Genomic DNA, 25,381 nt, shown 5'->3' on the forward strand with positions numbered 1-25,381 from the left:
GGGGTTGTGGATTTTCCACAGATCAGCAAGTCTGTAATCAAGGGAATCTCTTTGTCTTTACTTCCAAGGACACAAGCAAATTGAGAGTGGTGTTTTTCTGGGGGGTCACCTTGTTTGGGGGGGTTTGTTTTTGTTTTCTCTCTCCTTCCCTTCAGAGAGGAAGGGCTTAACACAGGCCTTTAGCTTGTGACTAGGAGGTAGGTGAGAATTATCACTCAGTACAGAAACTACAGGTCCTGGGTTAGATATCTGTACTTCTCCATTTGCTACACAATACTTTATCAAGATCTTTGGCAAACGTTCTTACACTCTGACTTTCTCTATTGGTTTCATATTAACAGACCTTACCTTAGATCGGGGAAGAACGCAGGGGCCACATCGACAGATCAAATGTTTGTCAGGTTCAAATAGTTCTGTGGGTAACAATAAAGAGAAAAAAATAATTTGGTTAAGCAGTGATTTGACTTTAAAAAGAAGATAATCACATCCATTAATCCACAGACAATTATTAAGCGTGTACTTTTGTCCAGATTTAAATTCAAGCAACATTTATTCGGTGCAGACGCTTTCACAGACGTATCTCACTTTGTGTTCAAGCACCATTTACTGAACTAGCTTGCTCTCAGTAAGCCCTTTCTACTATAAAACCGGGATTAATTTGCATTCCTAATTCCTTCCTCTTGTCTTGCTTTCTTGAAGATCCTGTGATGCACGTTCTGGCAATGTCCAATATCATTTTTCCGTTGGATGAATAGAACGTCTGTATGTATAAAAATGAATGAAAATATCTGACACCTGTTCACCACTTGCTATTTGCCAGTCACAGTTCCAGACCCTTTGTAAGTATTATCTTATTGAATTCTGGCACCAGCCTGAAGTGGTAGATGCTGGAACGCTAAAATGATGCTACAATGATCTCCAGTTTACAGTTGAGAGCACGGAGGCATGGAGAAGTTAAATTACTTGTACATTCACACAGCTAGTTAGTGGAAGAGGTAAGATTCAAAGCTGGCTCCCTCCGACTCTTGGAGTCATGCTTCCCTTGCCTGGTGTGAGAGCCAAAATTCTAACATGGTATCTATGATCTCAGCCCCCTGGTGTTACGATTAGGTTATGTTATATGACAAAGGCAATGGATGTCACTCCCTTGATTGTGTGACATCATATGACAAGGTAGAAGGGAATTTGCAAATGTAATTGAGGTCCCAAATCAGTGAACTCTAAATAATCAAAAGAGTGATTATCCTGGGTGGGTCTGACTTAATCAGTTGGGCATCCTCTAAAAGAGGGCTTAGGCCTTCTCTGAGTCAGAGACTCTTTCCTGATGACCTTGAAGAAGAAATCCACCATGGGTTTTATAGCTTCAAGGAAAAGAATTCTGCCCCCAAACTACTTGAACTTGGAAGGGGACACGAGCTTCCAGATGAGACCACAGCCCCAGCCGACACCCTGACTGCACCTCTGTGATAGCCTGAGCCAAAGATCTAGCTACACCATTCCCAGACTCCTAATGGATAAAAACTGTGAGGTGATAAATATGTTGCTTTAAGCCATTAAATCTGTGGTAATTTGTTATACAACAGAAGAAAATTAAGCAAAAAACAAGTATGTTAACTATCTGATGACACAAATAAAACTATCAATAAAAAGTCTGGGGCTTCCCTGGCAGTCCAGTGGTTCAGACTCCACACTTCCACTGCAGGGGGCACAGGTTCAATCCCTGGTCGGGGAGCTAAGATCCCCCATGCCACATGGCAAGGCCCCGCCCACCAAAAAAAGTTTGATACCCTATAAGGGAAAAGAATCTAAAAAGAATATATATACACACATATATGTATAACTGAATCACTTTGCTGTACACCTGAAACACAATATTGTAAATCAACTATATTTCAATAAAAAATTTTTTAAAAAGTTTGATCGCACAAATATGTAAAGAATGTATTATGTATTTATAAATTATATACACGAGATTACCCCCAAATAAAACATTAGATAGCCACATACACACACAAACCAGAAATTACAAAGTATAACCATTGTTCTTAGCCACGTCCGTCCTCCACCACTGACAAGGTTGTAACAAGTACTGAAATTCTAACCTTCGTTATCCCCTCACAAATGGACTAAAACCTGCCCAAAATAAAAGGAAGAGGCAGGCTTTTGAGAACCTGACTATAGCACTTCTAGGGGGCCATTCACGGAAGGACATAGACTCAGCCTTTTTATGGGCCCCCCCCCCCAAAGTATGTGTGCTTTGAGACCCTAAACATTCAAAGGTCATCGTGATCACTGCCTACACCGACCAAAGTCAGAGCTACGTGACCCTCATCCAGCAATCAATCAGCAAGGGTTTGTGATGGCCTAGGGCTGCATGGCTCTGCTTTCGGGAAGGGAAGCATGCTACTCCAGAAAAAGCGCATTTTGGCAATAGATAAAATACGTCCTGGATCCTTGGGCTCTATCATTCAAACATTCCCACTATGCAAAATTTAGATTTTTGATTTTTGTTTTCTACTTTCACCTCCAGATTTTAATTTCCCCCACTTATGCAAGATGCTTCGCTAGAAATTACATCACATGAGAAGTTTGGTTTACATCCCAGGCTAGTTCATTGCAGTGATTTTGCTATGTCTACCCACTTCATGCTGGGCCTCAGTTCTCTTTCCAAAAATAGCTTTGTCTGGAAGAGGAAGCAGCAAACGTTTTCTGAAATGGGCCACACAGTAAATATTTTCTGTTTTGCAGGCCATATAGTCTCTGTCAGAGCTACCCAACTCTGCCACTTAACATGAAAGCCATAAGCAAGCTGCAAATGAATGAGGGCGCCAATCAAACTTGATTTATGAACACTGAAATGTGAAGTTCATATAATTTTTACACGCCAAGAAATAGTATTCTTCTTTTGATTTGTTTTCCAGTCCTTTACAAATACAAATGCCAGCCTTAGCATTCAGGCTGTAGAAAAACTGGTAGCTGGCCATATCTGGCCCTCAGGCCAGAGTTTGCTGACTCTGGTATGCAGAGAGATATTATCAGAGTTAATGAATTAATCGTTATAGAAGATTTTTCTCTTTTTGAAATGAAAATTTTCTGGATGAAAAAGCAGCAGTATATAGACGTGTATTAAATTAGCAAAGATGTCCTTATAGTGGTCAGGTTTACAAATCATGCCACATCTTCAAAGGGGAGGCTGATTTTACTTTTGCTAAGGGAACTTGTGCATTTCATTCATTCAAGAAACTCAGTCAACCGGGACGTACCTTGTGGTTCTCACAACTAAAGACCCAGGTAGTAGGTTAAAATTACCATGGAGTCCTTTGCACTATTTGACATACACACATCAGCATGTATGAAAAATAAACCATGTGATGGCAGAAGCCTTAAATGTGATTGGTGGCAATCAGCCGAGATAATCAAACCGGAAGTGACTCAACCAAATCCAGATCTCTGCCACCTTCAGATAACCATGGACAAAATTCAACTGTCCAAGTTTTCCTATGTCCTCGTTCATCACATTGAGATATACACTTTTGTTCTCAGATACAGCTGACTGTAGTGCCATGCTGGCATTATGTTACAAAACAAACAGGTATAACTTTAAAGATATAAAAGACTGGACTAGAGAGTTTGCATATTCTTAGAGAAAGCATCTCTTTAGCCAATGGGAAACATGGAGCGTGGCAATCCCATTTTCCAGAGTTCAAACTTTTAGGTACCGAATTACTATATATACATAATTTTGCCTTTTTAGAAACCTCGAAAGAAAGAAGGAAGGAAAAACATGAATCATTTTTCTAGAACTAGATAGAAAACTATTCTCATGATTTTGTGTTGTCCTGTTTGCATATCAGAGTTTTGCTGGATTACACCAATTTTATGCCACTGTATCCTCTACAGTGTAATGTGTTGATGGATAATGAAAAACCAGGAGTATCCACTTGGACGGTCTGGCAAAACTCAGTTTAGAGTAAATATAAGCTCTATGGAGATATCTACCATGAGGAGTGTTCTTTTTTTTTTTTTTATTTAAATTCTTCCCTATGGCCTCCAAGGGCCAACTCTGTTCCGGGATCCAGGTTCCCCTCAGTCCTCCCTCAGGGCTCTCACCCTGACTCCACGCAGGACCTGGCATTCTCTCCCGTGCCCGCCTGAGATCACGCCCCTTATACCCCCTCCCAGCCTCTCTGAGACCCCACCCCGTACTCCCCCTCCCCAGCGTCTCTGAGACCCGGATGTCAGGAAGTGCTGCACGTGCTCATCCCGCCCTATGGCCGCCCAGGGCCAACTCTGTTCTGGGGTCCAGGCTCCCCTCAGTCCTCCCTCAGGGCCCTCACCTTGACTCCACGCAGGACCTGGGATTCTCTCCCGTGCCCGCCTGAGACCCCGCCCCTTATACCCCCTCCCCGGCCTCTCTGAGACCCCGCCCCTTACTCCCCCTCGCCAGCGTCTCTGAGACCCGGATGTCAGGAAGTGCTGCATGTGCTCACCACGCCCTATGGCCTCCCAGGGCCAACTCTGTTCTGGGGTCCAGGCTCCCCTCAGTCCTCCCTCAGGGCCCTCACCTTGAGTCCACGCAAGACCTGGCATTCTCTCCCGGGCCCACCAGACACCCCGTCCCTTATACCCCCGCCCAAGCCTCTCTGAGACCCCGCCCCGTACTCCCCCTCCCCAGCGTCTCTGAGACCCGGATGTCAGGAAGTGCTGCACGTGCTCATCCCGCCCTATGGCCGCCCAGGGCCAACTCTGTTCTGGGGTCCAGGCTCCCCTCAGTCCTCCCTCAGGGCCCTCACCTTGACTCCACGCAAGACCTGGCATTCTCTCTCGGGCCCACCAGACACCCCGACCCTTATACCGCTTCTCCAGCTTCGCTGAGACCCCGCCCCATACTCCCCCTCCCCAGCGTCTCTGAGACCCGGACGTCAGGAAGTGCTGCACGTGCTCATCCCGCCCTATGGCCGCCCAGGGCCAACTCTGTTCTGGGGTCCAGGCTCCCCTCAGTCCTCCCTCAGGGCCCTCACCTTGACTCCACGCAAGACCTGGGATTCTCTCCTGTGCCCGCCTGAGACCCCGCCCCTTATACCCCCTCCCCGGCCTCTCTGAGACCCCGCCCCTTACTCCCCCTCTGCAGCGTCTCTGAGACCCGGATGTCAGGAAGTGCTGCATGTGCTCACCACGCCCTATGGCCTCCAAGGGCCAACTCTGGTCTGGCGCCTAGTTTTCCTTCAGTCCTCCCTCCGTGCTCTCACCCTGACTCCACACAGGACCTGGGATTCTCTCCTGTGCCCGCCTGAGATCCCGCCCCTTATACCCAGTCCCCAACGTCTCTGTGACCCGGATATCAGGAAATGCTGCACGTGCTCATCCCACCCTATGGCCGCCCAGGGCCAACTCTGTTCTGGGGTCCAGGCTCCCCTCAGTCCTCCCTCAGGGCCCTCACCTTGAGTCCACGCAAGACCTGGTATTCTCTCCCGGGCCCACCAGACACCCCGTCCCTTATACGCCCTCCCAAGCCTCTCTGAGACCCCGCCCCGTACTCCCCCTCCCCAGCGTCTCTGAGACCCGGATGTCAGGAAGTGCTGCACGTGCTCATCCCGCCCTATGGTCTCCAAGGGCCAACTCTGTTCTGGGATCCAGGTTCCCCTCAATCCTCGCTCAGTGCTCTCACCTTGACTCCAAGCAAGACCTGGATTCTCTCCTGTGCCCGCCTGAGACCCCCGAGGAGTGTTCTTTTTAAAGCTCATTGTTTGTTTTAATCCAATGGAAAAAAAAAAAAGATAAAAACTGAGGAATAAGATCTATAAAGAAAAAGCACAAATATTAAGAGTGGCAAATGGAAAAGGGCAGTCAGGGGATGAACTGAAAGCCAAGTTCAACTTTCAGATTGTCCTGGCAAAACTGTCATTAAAGTGAAGGATTAAGGCCCACCTGAGCACAATATCTTAAACTCAGTAAGTCTTAATGAAAAATCTACTAGTATATGTCCTTACAGTGCTTTCAAATACAGTTTTCTGTTTATATGACTACAGATACACACATGTGAAAAATACAGAAAAGTACAAAGAAGAATATACAATTAAAAACCGAATCCACCACCTATTACTAATGCCTTCTGTTTTTAAGGAGAAGGGCTACTATTTTCATTATTGCAACAAAAATTTCAAACTTTTTGAACTATAACAGTCAAATAAAATTAATAACCCAACATCTAACTATAGAACTATGGAAACTCTAATCTAGAAAAGTCATGACATGACCAAGACCACCCAGATTCTCATATGTCCAATCAGGATAAGAAATTAGTATTCTCTAACTTATAGCCTAGTTCTTAAAGGGCAAAATCTTTCAGGCAGTAATCCCTAGCAAGAACCAAAATTTGTCCTCAGCCCTGGAAGAGCTGTGATTTACAAAATACCAGCTTCTTTGTAAGATGAGACCTTGATGCCGAAAAGAATTAGTGTTCCTTAGGTTTTGTAGCTCTCTAATTAAAGAGGAGTTTTAGACTTACCCCCCAGAGGTTTTAATATTGTTACTTTAATTTATAGCTGTTCTTTAATTTTAATAGTCAAATGAAAGTTTTAATTATAGTCAAGCAGGTCTTCATATGGAAAGATGGCACTGCTAACTCACCTTCCAGAGACCACGTGTTTTCAGTTATTTTCTGGGGGTGGAGGTAACCACACTGAATATTTTACCCATCCTGGTTCAAACAGCATACATTTGTCCAAGATCTCTCTAGACAAAGCTAGGACCGAGACCACATCTACAGAAATACACAGAATTAAGCTGCCATGTCAAATCAAGAGCCTTGATTTTAGCTGCTTTATACACCAAGCAGCCTGTCATAAGCTGTTACAAACAGAACACTTCATTATGTTAACAGATGGTCTGTGTACTAACAAGATATGAGGAGTACTGAAATGTTAAAAACAAATCTAGGGCTTCCCTGGTGGCGCAGTGGTTAAGAATCTGCCTGCCAAGGCAGGGGACAAGGGTTCGAGCCCAGGACGATCCCACATGCCACGCAGAAACTAAGCCCGTGCGCCACAACTACTGAGCCTGTGCTTTAGAGCCCACGAACCACAACTACTGAGCCCACGTGCCGCATCTACCGAAGCCCCGCGCTCTAGAGCCCGTGCTCAGCAACGAGAAGCCACCGCAATGAGAGAAGCCCGCGCACCGCAATGAAGAGTAGCCCCCACTCGCCGCAACTAGAGAAAGCCCGCGCGCAGCAACGAAGACCCAACACAGCCAAAAATAATAAATTAAAATAAATAAATATTTTAAAAATCTAAAACAAAAAAAACTAGGTCGAATACTTGGTAGCCAATTAAAAGATGTTATCTTTTGTTGTTTTTGTTCACTTTCTTTCAATAAACTTTATATTGTTTGTCACAACTAAGAAACTAACAAGGCTACGTTACTGTTAACTAAAGCAAGACTTCATTCCAATTTCACCTGTTTTTCCATTCAATGTCCTCTTTCTGTTTGAGAATTCAATCCAGGATTCCACATTGCGTTTAATCATCAAGTCTTCTTAGTCTCCTCTGGGCTGACAGTTTCTGCATCTTTCCATATTTTTTCATGAACTTGACAATTTCCAGTAGTGTCAGCCAGGAATTTTATACAATGTCCCTTCATTTGGGTTTGCGTGATGTTTTTCTCATTAGACTGAGGTTATGTTATGCATTTTGGGAAAGTGCCAAAGTTCCCTTCTCTTCATAACATGTCAGCAGGTACCTGATATCTACATGACATCACTGAGGATGTTACCCTCCATCACTTGGTTAAGGTGCTGTCTGCCAGGTTTCTCCACTATAATATTGCTGTTTTTCCCTTCCCTGTCCATACTCTATTCTTTGGAAGGAGTCACTAAATCTAGCCCAGTGTGGGTGGGAGCTGGGGAGGGATTAATCTTGCCCTCTTGCAATTCAGTTTTTTTTTTTTTTTTTTGCGGTACGTGGGCCTCTCACTGTTGTGGCCCCTCCCGTTGCGGAGCACAGGCTCCGGACGCGCAGGCCCAGCGGCCATGGCTCACGGGCCCAGCCGCTCCGCGGCATGTGGGATCCTCCCAGACGGGGGCACGAACCCGCGTCCCCTGCATCGGCAGGCGGACTCTTAACCACTGCGCCACCAGGGAAGCCCAATCTTGCCCTCTTGGATGGAGAGTATCTAGATACATCACTTGGAATTATTCTGTAAGGAAGATGTGTCTCTTCTCCCCTACGATGTTATTATCTCTTCATGCCCAAAGCATGGTGACCAGGCAAATTTTCATTCAGAGAAAACTTCTTTTGAAACTCAACAGTTCATTAGAGAGCCATTATGATGAAAATCAATTATTGCCAGACACTGAATGCTCTGTTTTTAGGAAAATTTCACCTCGCCATCTAGGAGAAATGAGACATTTCACTGTCTAATTAACAGTGAACTTGAGGTGGAATAAGAAACAAAAGAGTAGGGAAAAAAGGAGTGAAGAGGGTGGAAAGGAGAAGAAAAAGGGTCAGGCCAGCTGAAGTGCCCACCCACTGGTATAATGAGTTATTCCCTGCCACGTATGCCCACTCAGCGGGAGGGAATTCCTCCCAGGTCACTAGCTGTTCAGGTCAACTTACCTAGAGACAGGTTTTTGCCTGGTTATTAGTCCACTAATCAACAGCCATTACGCCTTATGCATTTGATGCAAATGTATGCATCTCTGACTTGTAACAAAAACGGTTTTACTTGGGTGTCAGTCTACCCAGTCTACCACTATGGATAAACTCTACCTGAAATGATTAAGTGGTTTAAATAATTATAATCAACTACACGTATTATCATGGATGCACAAGTTTAGCTTTGTTCACCAAGCCCTTTCATTGACTGGGAAAATGTTTTCTGATATATGACAGGTCAACATCTTGGTTCTCTTGTCTAGATTCCTTTTATTTCCTCTTTCTCATTTTGTTGTTTTTGCTGTTCTCCCTTTCTTATGTATTTTTCCAGGGGATTTTACAGATTTCTTAATAGATTTTTCACCAGAGCTTTACTATCCTGGGGAACCTCTCTGCAAATCCTGTTTTCTTTTACCCCTTTGTACCCCCATGGAAGACATGGGTTACTTGCCTTTAGAACTCTGCTGACTTTTGGCACCTGCAGAGTTACACACACACACCCAGCCTCCACCCCCCTCCCCCGTGTGGGAAGTGGTTCTAGACTTCCCTTTTAAACTAGCAGGTGCCGTGGTCAGAGGAAATCCTGTCATCTGGTGAGGGAAAGACTAGTGACTTGGCTGCATCCCACCTGGTGAACCATCTGGCTGAAAAGGCAACAAATCAGTCTCTGGGAGGATGCCTGGTTTTGTCCCTTTAAAGCATCCCTACGTGGCCCACGTTATAGGATCCAAGGAGCCACAACACCCAACGTTTATGGTCAGCAGTGTGATAATTATGAAGACTTTGATTCTATTAGATCAGAATACATCTCCATCCTCCCAACATGGAAAGTGGCAAAGAAGTTGATTGACTATTCACAGTCAGGGCCAAGTAAGTAGCGAGAGAAACAAACAAGGAGACAGAGCAAGGTAGAGGATGCAGAGATAAGCTGCTGCCAGTGGATGATGCTCGCAATTGAAAACAATGTTTTAATTAATGAACAAGTTGTGGATCTAGATGCCAAAGTACAGGAAGTGCAGACCACATGATGAGCTGCGCCATTCAGTAAACAAATCCAGACTGTGAGAAACTTTACAAGTCAAATACCCCAGGTACTTCAACAAAAAGAAACTGTAAGGAAAGGGAAGCACCAGAGGGGGGATCTGCAGATGAAAAGACACAAGTTTTAAAAAATGACTCAGACTCAATTTGCGTTAAGTTAGAGTATAGCACCTAGGGGTGCACACCCAAATGATAAAACCATAAGAAAATGAAAGCAAATTATTAGTATAAATGTACAGAAGGGGTTCATTTGGGGGTGCTGAGACTGGAATGGAGCCCAGGTAGGCTCCTGGGGTAGGTGGCCAAGTTCTATTTCTTGACCTGAGTTTCCATTAGAAGAGTTGGATGTTTGCCTCATAATAACGCATTAAACTCTATGTTTGTGGGGTGGGGTTTTGTAGTTTCCTTTTTTCAATTTTACAATAAAAGGTTAAAATGTCTCTAGTTACCAGTAATTATAACTTGGGAGGTTGCACATTTAAAAATCCCTATCTCTGCCTTCTCTTGAATAATTGGAAGACTTGGCAACACTGGATCCGTGTTTCCTTATGGTTAAGTGGCTTGAGCTAAGAAGGGGCTGCTTCCTCTCTCGACAGAGCTTGACCTCTCCAGTTATTTATGTGACCTGTGCTGGGCACCTGTAAACACATGAATCTGTGACCCCTGCGGTGGGGAAAACTAGCTCTTTCCTACACCTTTCACTGGCAAGATTCCTATACATTGTACATAAATTCAATAGAAAACGATTCAACTCACATTTCTCAAGCACGTACTCCACAGAGCTCCACGCCAGGATCTCTTCTGTCCCTCTCCAGCCCAGGAGCCTCCAATCTGGGGGAGGGAAATCGAGATTTAGGTAATTACCCTACTCCAGAGAGGGGTAGACTCTAAGTCTTCATAGAAAGTACCAGCAGAATGCAGTGGGGATTGCAGGAAGACAGAATCAAGGTGAGCGAGGATCTAGGGAGACTTCTTGGAGGATGTGAAAGGACTTGGGCCTTGGAAGGTAACTGAGATGAGGCTGGGGCATGGAGGGAAGAAAGAGTCTGATGGAAGGGAAAGTCTGAACCCAAGGACACGGCCGGAGGTTGTAGAGCAATGTTTGGATTAGATTCCCAGTGCTGGTGAGTGATGGATGTGACTGGTGAGTCACAAGATACAGCTGACTTGTCAAGTTACTTGAATGATAATGATGCCATTGACCAAGTGGGGAGGACAAGTTCTGTAGACAGGATGACTTTAAGCGATGATCACGTGGAGATGTCTAGCCAGATGGAGCCCGAGAGAGAGTCAGATGGAATCCAAAGGAATCCTAGAGTCATCAGGTTAAAGAAACTTACTAGGTAAAGCCATGGGGAAAGGAAGAGCATAGACAAGGAAGAATGCAGACGAGGAAGAGTGTAAGCTCAAGGTTGGCTCATTGCACAAACCAATATTTAAGGGATAGTAGAAGAAGTACAGCCAGAGAAAAAAATGAGTGAAGAGAAGCAGGAGAATTTAGGACCAGGGGAGACACTGGAATGACCATCCAAATAGTGACAGGTGGATGAGAGATGAAATTTTCCAGGATGAGGGAGGACAGACCTTGTCTACTTGGCCATTTAGATTAAAAAAAAAGGGAAAGGCTATTTGGACATCCATGAGAAGTAGCCATTTATTTTTCCTAACTAAGCAATGTCATTTATTCTCATGCCGATTTTCTTTAAATTTAAAAATAACTGTGTTGACAGGTTTGTTGCATCTTTACATTTCCTAAGTTGATATTTTTGATTAATTTCAATGAAGCATCTTCTACATTCTATGTCAATAGAGGTGTAAAGTCCTCAAGAAGAGTTGAGAAGAGATGACCAGTAGCCATCATTTTCTTTTTTTTTAATTGAAGTATAGTTGATTTACAATGTTGTATATGCCATCATTTTATATCTCCACCATAAAGATGGTACCTGTAACATAATCAACCTCGAGAGCATAGATTGTAGTAAAATGTAGTAAAATAATTAGGCAGTGATGAGTTATGAGTATCTATGACCTTTACTTTTAATATAATTTATTTTTTTGTACGTTTATATCATTTAATTTTTAATAGTGGCTGTGTTTAGCAAGCAGCTCTCAAGTTTCTAAAAAAATTTTAACATCTGGAATGGCTCACAAAAAACTGGTAACTAGCTACCTCGGGAACATGGGCTGGAGGTTCGGAGAACTTTTTCATTCACTCTATTCTATACTGTGTGATTTATTTTAAATAAACAGATGTGTATTACTGTATAATAATTTTTTTAAGTTTAAGAATACCATATTAAATACCAGTTGTGTAACGAGAGGAGAGTTAAAAATATATATTTGCTTTCACGTATACGTTGGAGGCTAAGCAAGAAACTAGAAAAGAGAGCAAGGGAAATCTGTTGAAAGGGAATATACTTCTCATATTGTTTTAATATTTGAACCAGATAAATGTGTTCTCTGTTCAAACAATTTTAATAATTAAAAATACTTTTAGCAGTGGGGGAGGGATGGATTGGGAGTTTGGGATTAGCAGATGCAAACTATTACATAGAGAATGGATAAACAACAAGGACGAACTGTATAGCACAGAGAACTATATTCAATATCCTGTGATAAACCATAATGGAAAAGAATAAGAAACAGAATGTATACATATGCATAACTGACTTACTTTGCTGTACAGTAGAAATTAACACAACATTGTAAATCAACTATACTTCAATGAAATAAATTTTAAAAATAAAAACTACAAATAAAAATACTTTTAAAAGGTCAACCTCGGGCTTCCCTGGTGGCACAGTGGTTAAGAGTCCGCCTGCCCATGCAGGGGATGTGGGTTCATGCCCCGGTCCGGGAAGATCCCGCATGCCGCGGACCGGCTGGGCCCGTGAGCCATGGCCGCTGAGCCTGCGCGTCCGGAGCCTGTGCTCCGCAACGCGAGAGGCCACAACAGTGAGAGGCCCACGTACTGGGAAAAAAAAAAAAAAAAAAAAGTCAACTTCTATCCCCCATGTCCCCCAAATGGGAGAAAATTTGTACTGTTTATGATTACATACTGGAGACTCTGCCTCTCCTGAGGACATGCTCCCACTGAAAGCAGAGACTTTTTCCTGGTTTCCATGACAAATATGTGGCCAGGGCATCTTGAAAATGAACCTGGGAGTGACTCACTGTCCAGATAGGCAGCTGCATCAACACCGGCCTCACGACTCAGATAGGTAGGGTGCCACAGCTATAAGCAAACAGCAGTATTCAGGTGAAGACATTTTTTCCAGGTAGAAAGTGGAAGAGGGCCAGACATTCTTGAAGCTCTATCCATCCATTATTCCTCTCATACTAGTGTTGGAAATGAGTGTTTGACTAATCAACAGGTGATGTTTGTTCAAGGACTGCTGGAAGGCAGGCACCTGACCGAATTCAAAGCCCAAATTCTGAAGCCACTTCCTGGTTCTCAAAGAGCAGAAACTTCTTCCCGCGGCGCAGAAGCAGAAGTGCTGAAGGCCGCGCCCAATGATTCCAGCGGTGCACAGTTTTCCTTTATCACGCCAACGTCTGTTGTCCATCAGGAGCCCGAAAAGCATCTGCCTCTCCCGTCCTTCTACAAGCCCTTGCTGGAGCCACTAATGACGAGCAATTTCTCTTCCAATCATGGGAACTCCATGAGATGTGCGGTTGATCAAAATTAATGTTAAAGATCTAGTTTGAATTGAATGGGAATGCGATTTACACATATGCCTCTGTATTCTTTTGAAAAAGCACAGCCGTGACACGTGAGAGTGTTGATTGCAAACAAGCCCTAAGATGACTCTTAAAGATGAAATGACAGCACAGGCCTCCATCAGCCGTATCTTTTTTTTTTAAGATTATTTTACTTTTTAAAATTTATTTATTTTTGGCCGCTCCTGCGGCATGTGGGATCTTAGTTCCCCGACCAGGGATTAAATCCACATCCTCTGCATTGGAATCGCGGAGTCCCAGCCACTGGACCGCCAGGGAAGTCCAGCCATATCTTTTTTTCTTTTTTTTTTTTTAATTTTTATTTTAAGGAGTTCCCTGATGGTGTAGTGGTTAGGATTCGGTGCTTTCACTGCAGAGGCCCGGGTTCAGTCCCTGGTCGGGGAACTGAGATTCCACAAGCCGTGCGGTGCAACCCCCAAAGAATTTTCTAAAATACCATATTGGAGTATAGTTGATTTACATGCATCAGCCGTATGTTGACAGGGCCTTTGAAAAGATTCCCTATAACATGACATCTCTACAATGTTGAGTCTCGTCAAGCAGAACAAGCCCACAGGCCTACATAAATGAGTTGCTTTTATTTTCCATATTGTTGGCGTATAAGTTTCGAAATGGCATTCATTGGTTTAGACGTCTAAGGTGGAACACATAAAAATCATGTTCACGTTAGAAGGAATGACAGAGTAAGAGATTTGCCTTTTTGCTGACATCATAGATAGCACGGGTTCGGACAAGCATCACCCATAAATGCTGAAACCACGTGGTAAAAGTTTGATGAGATACAGGAGACCTGAGTCTCAAAGTATCTCCCCACAGGTTATTAATGACAAAGGGAAAACGCTAGTTTCCCAGCAGAGAAAGCTGGTGGCAACCCTGGGAACAAGCGGTCCCTCGTCACCATCAGCGATGGCACAACTGGACGTCACGTGCCTCTCCTGTGAAACACCGAGGACACGACATCCCTCACCGGGCGCTCCTACCAAAATGATCGGATTCTACCCGTGAAAAAACAGGAGGCAAACCCAACTGAGAGAAAGTTGACAAACCAGCTGGTCTGTATTCTTCCGAAATGTGAGAGACAAAGAACAGCTGAAGGATGGTTTCAGATTAAAGAGGCACAAGAACTAAATGCCTCTCGTGAGCCTGCACTGGATCCCGGTGAGGAGGAAAAAAAAGGCTGGCAAAGACATTAACGGAGCAACTGGCAAAATTCAAATCTGGGCTTCAGCTTCGATGATAATAGCAGTACACTGGATGGTCCATTTCCTGAATTCAGTCTTGGTACTGTGGTTCTGTAGGAGAATGTCCTTATTATAAAAGCCACCATGTATTGAACACCTTTAACGTACGAGGTGCACGTATTTCTTTCAGCCCTCAGGAGAAGCCCACACGTTGGGACCATTCCCCTTCCCCACTTTGCAGAGGAGAAAAGAGAAGCTCAGAGCAGTTATGAAGCATATGCAAGGCTGCACAGCTAATAGGGAGCTGACCAGGAACAAGAGACAAGTCCAGTGGTGATGGCATGGAAGACTGTATCTTGTGTCTATTAGCACCTGGGAGGCTGGACAACGGAATGGAAAACAGAGGCTCTTGGAGGAGTGTCAGAACTGGGGTGTACAGGGCGACTTGGGAAGGGCCTGGGGAGGTGAGAATTTTAAATCAATGCCAAGTGATTGACGAGTAGTGGGGGCTAGACTGAGAAAAGGCAGGAAACGAGGCCATGAGGAGGCAGGAGGCTGGGGGATGGATGTCTTGATAAATGTGCCTCTGACTCACACTGAGAAAACATCTTACATCACAGGCTGGTTAAACACACATACACACTCTCACATAAATAACTGAAACAAAGTTTGATTAAACAGTAACCTACCTTTACCATGCAGGACAGCCTGGTCCTTCCCGTTCTGTTGCTCTTTAGTGATTTGTTTTGGCTTGTTCATTTTTTTTGCTTTGCTTTGTTTTCCATGCTGGCAAGAATCAACTAAACTGATTTCCTGAAACTGGAAGGGGACAGGGTGGCTGTGGTTTGAAAACCAGGCTCTAGGGTGTGGCCCAAGCTTGAGGGGGCGCTGGATTGGGGGAGTCAAGGTTAGAATGGCAGTCAGCTCTCTAGTTTGGAGACCACCCTTTCGCCTTTCTTTCCTCAGCTAAGCCTAAGCCCCTCACAGCTCTGTTTGCCTGGTCCTGTGATCCAAAGCCTTAACCACGCCTGCACCCTAATGAAGCCCTAATTGGAAACACCTGTAGTACCAAGCATGGCAGCAAGGCCCCAAGTCACAACTGGCCTTGGTCAAGCCAAATACCTGAGAAATTCTAAACATACATAGACATCAACATACATAGGCGTCAGCTTCCAGGAGAAGAGGAAAGAAAATACATCATAGCTGTTTCAAGGGGATACGGTCAAAAGCGTTGCCTTCCTTGGGGCAGGCAGTCCTTAATGTCTGGGTTAGCGTCAATTGACCTCACCTCTTTCCGATCTGAATAATTAATTCTTTGCTACTTGGGTTGAGGACCTAAACAGATGGACTTTTTCGTATCCATCTCTCCTGACGGGAAACTTCATAACCTATTTCAGAAAAGCAGGCCTGAGTAGATGAAGGTTCAAAACATTAGTTGCCAATATGTTTGTTCTTGGTACATATATGTATTCACGCATCTCTGTGATAACATGGGGCTTTTAAAGAGAAAGTCAGTGGAATCTTTGAGGAATACTTTAGGCATATCTGTTTGGCTTCAAGAATTTATGTTTGGATATAAGAACTCACGGTGCTTTTGTCTTCCTAGCTGAAGTTAAACAATAATTTTTGAAATGATAACGTCAGGGTTACATATTACAATCCTTTCTTCAAATAACCCAGTTTATATTCTTTTTTTTTTTTTATATTCTTTTTACTTTGTTGTTTTCTTTTTAATTTTCATGACTGGCCTCTCCAATTACTTCTACTACTATATTTACTTATTTTCCCAGATGGTATTTTGCATTTGCCTGGTGGACATTTCCAATTACTGTACCAGAACAATTGTTTTATCCTATGACCACCTGTGTTCCTCACCTCTGTCATCATAGTAAACATACAACCAATCCCAAACCTTTGATGTTCCCTCCATTCCATTCCCCTTGGTCCGCACTCACTCACAGCTCCTAGAAGTTTCTTCTTAGGACTCCTTATATCATGGAGTAAGTTTCTGATAAATATGAAAAAACTGCAATTATCCTCTCTCCTCCCACAAACCCACTTCTTCAGTAAAATGTCTCTGCCCACAGAGCTGATCACCAGTTTACCACTTCAACCATTGTGGTGTAACTAGATCCATGGGTCATGATTCCTAGTGGGTTAGATGGTGGCCCCCCAAGAGCTCTATCCCCGTCAAATCCCTGGAACTTGTGAATATTGACTTACTTGGAAAAGGAGTTTTTGCATATTTAAGGATCTTGTGATGAAACCATCCTGGATTGCCTGAGTGGGCCCTAAATCCAATGGCAAGTGTCCTTAGAAGAGAAAAGAAGAGGAAAAGACACGGAGAAACTCATACATGATTGAAGACTAGCTTTTTTTTTTTTTTTTTTTTGCGGTACGCGGGCCTCTCACTGTTGTGGCCTCTCCCGTTGCGGAGCACAGGCTCCGGACGCGCAGGCTCAGCGGCCATGGCTCACGGGCCCAGCCGCTCCGCGGCATGTGGGATCTTCCCAGACCGGGACACGAACCCGTGTCCCCTGCATCGGCAGGCGGACTCTCAACCACTGCGCCACCAGGGAAGCCCTGAAGACTAGCTTTTAAAGTACAAACTCTAGGATAAGGCACTGCAAACCTCACAGATCCCACCAAAAAAAAAAAAAAAAGTCATTTTAACCATTTCAAATATATTAACCCTCTGTCCACACCAGTATAAAAATTGGAAGCAAATCAACATGAAAAGTGTTTCCAATATGGAGGTGTGACAGCCTGTCTTGTTGAAATGTAGACCAATGAAAGTCTGATTTATTACCTGCTCATACTCAGTTAATGTCACATGGATAATCTGCTTTGTCGATGACAAGTATGGGTAGCCACTTCTTTGCCCTACCCTCCAGGTAGCTTCATTCCGAACAGGAAGAATCTACAAACTGTCGTAAGTGCGCTAAGGGATTTTACTTCTGATAGCTCCTAGTTGCCAAAGAGCAGTTAATAAACTCCTTAGCCAAGCAGGAGGGCCCTTTACAATCTGCTTGCTGTGGATGTCCCAGCCCAAAGTATTACCTGGCAAACATGGAGCTCGGTGAATTTTTTGGGTAAACGAACCGATCTATGGCTCATGCTGTATGTGGCTGTTCGCTCACACGGGTCTGCCTCTCCCATCAGGCCTGGCTCTGATTCCAATTCCTATCCCCAGCAGCTAGGAAAGAGCTGGGTACACAGGAGATGCTCAATACATGTTTGCTGAATAAATAATGATTTTTTTCCACCCTCCATGCAAGCCATGACATTTGGTTGAAATAAATGGATGACAGTCGATATATATAATATTATGTATATATAAATAGTATATATATTTAATTTTATGAAATATTTTTGTTTCTAGATTGGGAAAACACTATCACAAGGTCTCTGTGTAGCCAAAGGGTATCCAAAGGGTATCAGCCACTTACAGAGCTCAGTATGGTAATGAGGAAAGGCATAATTTCCTGTGGCTTGACAATAATGGGACAGGAATAGCTCCAACTGCTTTGAATAGATCATGAACGTAACCTGTCCCTCTCTGTTGAGGCTCAAAGCTCTGGAGTCCTACTAAACAGAAGTGACCCAGCCGTCCGTCAGCCAGGTGCTAGGCTTACAGATATCCTCACGTGGTCGCCATTTTGCTACATTCTCTGCGGATTTCAAAATTTGAATGACTGTTTTTGCCTCTGACAATCTTAGTCAAATTGGAGAAGGAAGGTTGACAGAGGAAGGGTAAGGATTTAGCAATAAGAAATGTTTCTCTGGACAGACATAAGAAACAAACTATGGTTACCAAAGGAGAAAGCTGGGGGGAAGGGAGGGGATAAATTAGGAGTCTGGGATGAACAGATGCACACTACTATATATAAAATAGATAACCAACAAGAACCTACTGTATAGCACAGGGAATTCTACTCAATATTTTGTAATAATCTATAAGGGAAAAGAATCTGAAAAAGAATAGATATATATGTATATATAACTGAATCGCTTTGCTGTACACCTGAAACCAACACAACATTGTAAATCAACTATACTTCAATAAAATAAAGTTCAAAAAAAAAAGAGAAGTGTTTCTCTGGAAATCCAGCATCTCAATGATAAAATCCTAGAAAAAGATAGATTTTAAAATAATACCCAGGCAGTCCATTCCTAAGTCTTGGGCATTCCTCATAAAGGACTGTCAAAAGATAAGAGGCAGGAGTTATTATGCCCAATCTTTCTATGCTGATAAAATTTTTGATTGTGATGCAAAGAATCAGGTGGTTTCCATCAAATGTCACTCACCGTTGAGTTTTCGAAGAGATTTGAATGGAATCATTATAGAGACATTTGGAAAAAAGTCCACACCAAAGCAGAGCAGAGATCTTCGCACTCATTTGAAAATACAAAGCCCTTAGGTTTGACATTCACCCTAAAAATGGAAAAGAATAACTTCTTAGCATTTTCCACTCAAGTTTAGATGAAAAGGGCATCTTAAGCCAAGGGAAGACACACAAGGGCAGGGACTACACACTTTTTTTTTTTTTTCGGTACTTGGGCCTCTCACCGCTGCGGCCTCTCCCGCTGCGGAGCACAGGCTCCGGACGCACAGGCCCAGCGGCCACGGCTCAGACCCAGCCGCTCCGCGGCATGTGGGATCTTCCCGGACCGGGGCACGAACCCGTGTCCCCTGCATCGGCAGGTGGACTCTCAACCACTGCGCCACCAGGGAAGCCCAGGGACTACATTTTATTTACGACTCTCTCTGTGGCAAATAAAATACCTGGCATGTACTGGGCAGGCAATAAACACCCGTGGAGTGAACGAATGACCCAGTGCTCTGGCTTATTAATATGCAGTTGACTGTAAGCGTTGATTCAAAATCAACACATCAAGGATGGTGGCAAATTAGCATTCAAAGCTCTTTAAATATATCTGTAAAAGAATTCTTAAATTTCACAAATGGAGATTCCATATTACCTGTGAATTTCCTTTTACTATATTTAGGTGGATATTAGCAATAAGTATGGAGAAGAATGTCCCTGTATAGTCTCCTTGATTAAAATATATATATATATATTAAATATATATATTTTAAAAATTGTGCTATCATGATATTCACATACTCAAAAGTATGTTCAAAAACATGTTAAATGAGGTCCCCATCAATTAAGAGGGGAAGAGAGTCTGTTGAAGCTCTAGTATTGGTCCACTACTATGCAAGGCATACTATTGGATGTAGAAGAAAAAATACACAAATGTGGGGCTTCCCTGGTGGCGCAGTGGTTGAGAGTCCGCCTGCCGATGCAGGGGACACGGGTTCGTGCCCCGGTCCGCGAAGATCCCACATGCCACAGAGTGGCTAGGCTCGTGAGCCATGGTAAATATAGGTCTTAGAAACGTTATCTTCTTCTTAGCTTATTTCATGGCACATCTGTGTCTTAAATTTCTAATTTAGGCCCTTCTCCTTACGTGCAAATAAAATATAGTTGAACTTCAAATTGATGTTTCATTCTCTTAGATTGGTGTGTAAGCCACTCTCAAAAAGTGTGAAGCGCTTTCAATGCTATGAAACAATGTTTTCAGTTTGCATTATTGAACTAAAATAAGGCTCAAGATTTTTCTTTTTCTTTTTTTTGGCCATAATGTTGTTTCTAAAACGTGCTGCTCTTTCTAGTAAGCACAAAATTGGCCCCATATGTTTAGAAAGAATAGAAAATTATTTCATTTTGTGTCTTGAGGTGTTAAGATGCTTCTTTAGGGAAATAAAGAGATCTTCCCGGTGTATTTCAAGGAGATATTATCTAACTCACAGGACTGTGGGAGGGGATGCAATGATTATCAGGGGTGGAAGAGACCCTGCACCGGGGAGGGTTTGTTAAGACTTCGTATGCCTCCCCCCAGCTCCCCCATATACACAATCCTCAGAGATACAGCCCCAAAGCTATGCTGCTCTCCTGGAAGAATAAAGTAGCTTGAAAATTCCATCCATCGGAAGACTGAAAAGTGTGGCTGTGATGGTTGAGGAATTTGTGAGGTTTAGAAATGAAAAGACTGTCCCAAACAAGCCTCTTTTACTTCCTCTCTTTTTGCTTTATTCTTCCTGCTCAATTCAAAGTTTGCTTAAGTCCCAGCCCAGACCGGACTGTATGACCTTCGGCTTGAACATAAGCTCCCTTGGCCTGTTTCCTCCTGGGGGTTTGCGGGGGGAGAGGGTCGAAGATGCGGTGGCTAGGGTCTCCTGCAATTGGAAGGATCCCTCATTCTAACGGTGACCCTCAGGTCCCCTTCGTGCTTGTGAAAAACATTGTCCACTCGAAACTCCTCAATAGCAGAGGTATAAATCCCCATACTGATTCATAAATACTCCAGCCATCTGGGAAGACCCTCTCTTGGGAAGAAAAAAGAACTCTCTTCCCCCATCAAAGAAAAAAAAAGCAGCCTCTCCTCCCCACTCCCACCCTGCATCCGTGTCCAGGTGCAGCAGCGAGGTGTATACAACGTGATACATGCAGAAGCTTGTCAGTTTCCCCATACCACACACCAAGCGCCAATCCTTACCAGATTTTTCATTTTCTTTCTTTTTTTGGGGGGGGGGGCTACGTTTGAGCTTTGTCCTCCCAGGAGAAAGGTCTTCTCTCCCATCACTTGATTTCATGATTCACCCCTTTCCCCTTAACGCTCACTTTTATTTAAAAACTGAGGAACAGTCGAGTTGTGTGCATTCCTTACAATCTGATTTCATCTCTGCATTGTTTGAAAAATGCACAGAGCAAACAGCTACGTGGGCTTGGTTTATCTGTGTGCCATGGACATTTTCATTTCGCCCACACCCTTCCTTACAGGCAGGAGGAGAAAGTGCAGGGCTGGAGGGCCAGGCTCCACCTTGAGAAGGCTCCCAGACCTCTGTGTGCTCACTGCTCTTTTCTCGATGAATCCAGCAGGCAGAGGCCTCTCAGGTTTGGCAGTTGCCTGCACACATCCCCTTTCCTTGCAATGCAGAGTCTTCTAGGTGATGGTCTGGTTGATTGTCTAAACCACAGATAAATGGTTTCCTGTGCATTTCTCAAAATAAGTGTGGAGCCAAGGAGATGAAATCAACCGGCTTAATAATCATCAGCAATTTGCCCTCCACCCTCTCCTTAAAATTGGATATTTTTGCAAGTCAGTTGTGGGGGCGGGGGGCGTGACGGCAGACGAGTTTAATATTTGCATTGTAAATCTTAGCTAGCTTTGCTGAGCTATTAGATCAACTGTCACTAAATGCTTTTTCCACTTAGTAAAATTAACTTATTCTTGAAAAATTTGCACCCTTCCTTATATGAGGGAAGAATCCATTAAAGACATTTGTTAAGACATCACTTTTCCTTTAAAAACTTGGTACTCTTATTTCCCTCTTTCTGCACATTAAACGCCCCCCAAAACAAGGGCTTGGCTTTTACCCACCACTTAAAATAGGCATTTCAAATGATTGAGAAGTTATCAAGGACTCAACGAAGGTAAGGCCTGACTGTAGGTGAGCCAATTAAATCCTATCAGATTTAAACAGCACAAATTCCATTCCTGTCCGGCTGGTGTCCTTTAAATCCGAAGACAGTTTTCAGTATCCAAGTTGAGAATTAAGTCATATTCATTAACCGTTAAGTGCACTTATAAAAGCCATCTTAAATATTGAATTTGAACCAGCCGTTAGACAAAGAGGAAGCACGTATCTTCAATCCTTTTATAAAGCAGCTGTTAAAAATGTCATTTTCTCCTTATCTGACAGGACTGATAATTGTCTAAATAACTCAAGTTTGACACCTGAAAGTGTGCTGTGACTTACCACCACCTTCATTTTCTTGATCAGATACAATAAATTCAGTGTCGGCTTAACAAATAACAGACCCTTCAACAGTTAAGCACTGCAAATGTTTCTATCAAAGTTCGCGTTCAATGCTAGATACTAGGAATTCAATGACCCTAAGAAAATGATCTAATTACCTAGTGTAGACGAGCTATTTCACATACCTGGATGAAAAACCCATTTCTGTGTCGTTTTGCCCAAATGACCAGGTGTTTGTCATCTATCGCCCCCCAGGGCACCCACTTGACCCTTTTGCAAAGGTTTCATCTGAATGAGCCGCTCCTTTCAGAGACCGTACCGTCACACCAGCCAGGTTTTAAAACTTTTTATTTGCATATTAAAAAAATTGTGCATTCCAATAATTAAAATCATTTGAACAACAACAAAAAAAAATGGCACTGATTAAACTGCATTTTACAGCCCGCAGGACACCCTGGACCAGCTTGCTCTTTACTCTAGATTTCACTGTCGTCCCACCCAGCCTCCTTCACCAACATGCAAATTCTTTTCCTTCCCTGCCAGCCAGACAGGCGGATGGGAAGCAGGCGCGGCCTTCGTTGTCAGTAGTTCTCCATTCTTTGATGTGAAAAAGGGCAGCACAGTCATTTAAACTTGATCCAACCTCTTTGCATCTTACAAAGTTAAACAGCTAAAAGAAGTAAAATAAGAAGGCAATGCTCGTGGAATGTACAGTGCATATTGGCGGCGCACGCCTCATTACGACTCGCCTGCTTGCTTCTCCTGTTCAATCGCTGCGACCGGAAAAGAAAAAGACAAAAAAAAAAGATGGAGGGGGCTGGAGATGCGAATTCAGTATAGCCGAGCATAGGATTTCAGTACTTTCGTTTAAAGACATCTCTCCTCATCAGACAAATTTCTACAAGCACAAATAGGCATTCCACCATGAAATATTTATGTGATATACATTTGAACAGAGAAAAGGATAAAAGCATTTGCATATTAATATGGTATATTAAACGCTCAATGATTAGATTATTAAAGCCCCGCGTTCGTTGGCTGCAAGGCAATTTTCAATTAACCTTTCCATGCCGCGTGAATCACAAAACTGTCAGCTCCTCCCCCGCACTTCGTGCACCCACCCCAATTCTCCCAGCCCCTCCCATCCTCTCCGACCCACCCCGCCACTCCCGCTCGGCCTTTTCTAAAGAAGGGGGGTGGGAGGGAGGCTTACTTTCTTGTGAAGGCAGTGGATTTTTCTCTTTCGTTTCTGTTTTCTTCAGTTTCGACTTATCGAATTTCTCAATCTCAGCCATATCGGGTTTGTCAGACATGGCTGCAGAGGAAGCTGCAGGTACAAAGCCAAGAGCGAGATTGAGGGCGGGCCACCTACCCTCGTCTCTCCCGACTCAGAAACGCGCCTCTGCCCTCCTGTCTCCTGCCGGAAAACCCACTCTGCCACCTTCCGCTTTCATTCAGGGCTAAAGATCATCCTCTTTCTACAGGAGAAAGAGAGAGCCCCCCCCCCCCCCGCCTTTAGTATTTCAAAACGCGGAGGGTCAAATTGGGAAGATCGCCCACACAAGGAGGCCGAATCTTTCAAAACAGTGAAATTAACCACTGTGGGTTTGTTACTTGCAGTGTTTCAACATTAGAGAAAAGTGAAACCATTTCAAGCTTAAGGGGAATAAAATCGACTTAAGAGTTCTTAAAATGAAGCCAAGGCTGCACAAAATGTTTCCGTTTTCTATACGTGGCCTCTTCCCCAAAGATGCGAGCCGTCCTGCTTTCTTCTCTGCTCACAAAGGCGGCAGCTGCTGCCGGGCGCCACCGACCACCGCCCTACCCGCTTCCTTCCTTTCGCTCAACAATGGAGCCAGCCGCACACAAAGCTGTCCCCACACCCTCTAGATCAACGCTGATCTGCATTTAGGAGCGACTCCGCAGCTCTGCACACATCCCCCTGCAAGAAGGGCGTTTTAAACATTTCATAATACAGCCCAGCCGTCTTAAACCTAAACAGATACAGCCCACGAAGCCATCGGAGGCGAGAGAAAAAATGTGACTGTGAAGCTCCGGGCCTTGGTGGGTGTGAGCCGGAACAAAGGATCTTTCTGTTCCTGATTCATCATCGCCTAAGAAGCGATGCAGAATGCTTTTCTTTGGGCGGGGGGGAGGAAAGAAAAAAAAATGTTCCCTTCGAAGCTGCCATAGCAAAACGCGAAATTTTTAAATATTTAAAAAACAAAAAATCACCGAGTTCCCGACCCCGTTACCCAGCATCTGGAAGGGTCCAGCACCCCCAAGCTCCCCAGGGGCCGCCTTTCCCAGGAGGACCACTCTTGCTCGGCTTCACGGATGCGGGCGCGGGGCGGGAAGGGGAGCAAAGGGCAGGAGGCAGGGGCCCCCGGGCTCACCGGAGCGAGTTACGAGCGAACGAGGTCCGACCTGCGCAGTGGTCGCCGCCGAGTGTCGGGCAGGGCCCGGCGGGCGCCGCTATATGCGCGCTCCTATGTAAATGAGGTGACGTCACCGCCGGCGCGCTTAACTCCTTCGCGCCGCGTCTCCGGAACGGCGTCCGGGGCCTGCCTGGCGTTGGGGGCCCACACCCTGTGTCCACCCACGCACCTAACCGCAGCGAGGGCGGAAAAATAAAACGCGCAAAGCCCACCCTGCAACACTTCCTTCATAGTACATTCCCCCAGCCCCTTATGTCTGTTCTGTCATCATGGATTTTTGCAGCAGCCGCGCAAACCTGTTCTTGGGGACCGGAGCGTGATAACTGAGGGCCTGGGTGGTACCTAGGGGGTACTGGCATTCCTTTACTGCGAAGCTGCCTTTGTCCGTTGCAGACATCCCCAAGCCAGGGTGCGGTGTCCCTCGCCCCAGGGCCTCGCCCACTGCAGCGGTGCGATTCCCGTGATTTCAGCTTTCAGGCCAGTGGAAGCCCTACGCCC

General features: G+C 44.4%; 1 protein-coding gene and 1 long non-coding RNA gene across 5 annotated transcripts in view; both read right to left on the reverse strand.

Moving 5' to 3' along the window:
* LOC141277656 (uncharacterized) overlaps positions 1-19,048 on the reverse strand; it is a 49,057-nt gene extending 30,009 nt beyond the window's left edge. For all 4 annotated transcript variants that reach the window (XR_012329409.1, XR_012329407.1, XR_012329406.1 and 1 more), the window contains exons 1-6: positions 18,926-19,048; positions 17,678-17,824; positions 16,841-16,929; positions 15,307-16,625; positions 10,452-10,526; positions 349-413 (exon numbers count right to left, since the gene is read on the reverse strand). This is a non-coding gene — a long non-coding RNA (uncharacterized lncRNA). The remainder of the gene's footprint in view (positions 1-348; positions 414-10,451; positions 10,527-15,306; positions 16,626-16,840; positions 16,930-17,677; positions 17,825-18,925) is intronic.
* A 3,728-nt stretch (positions 19,049-22,776) lies between these two features.
* TMSB4X (thymosin beta 4 X-linked) lies at positions 22,777-24,722 on the reverse strand. The gene is made up of 3 exons (XM_073799142.1): positions 24,701-24,722; positions 23,659-23,772; positions 22,777-23,218 (listed from the first exon to the last, which is right to left on the reverse strand). The coding sequence occupies exons 1-3, from the start codon at positions 24,705-24,707 to the stop codon at positions 23,184-23,186; spliced, it is 156 nt and encodes a 51-aa protein (XP_073655243.1). The 5' UTR covers positions 24,708-24,722; the 3' UTR covers positions 22,777-23,183.
* Positions 24,723-25,381: the final 659 nt, after the last annotated feature.

This window comes from Tursiops truncatus, chromosome X, assembly GCF_011762595.2.
Source record: "Tursiops truncatus isolate mTurTru1 chromosome X, mTurTru1.mat.Y, whole genome shotgun sequence".
Classification (NCBI taxonomy): domain Eukaryota; kingdom Metazoa; phylum Chordata; class Mammalia; order Artiodactyla; family Delphinidae; genus Tursiops; species Tursiops truncatus.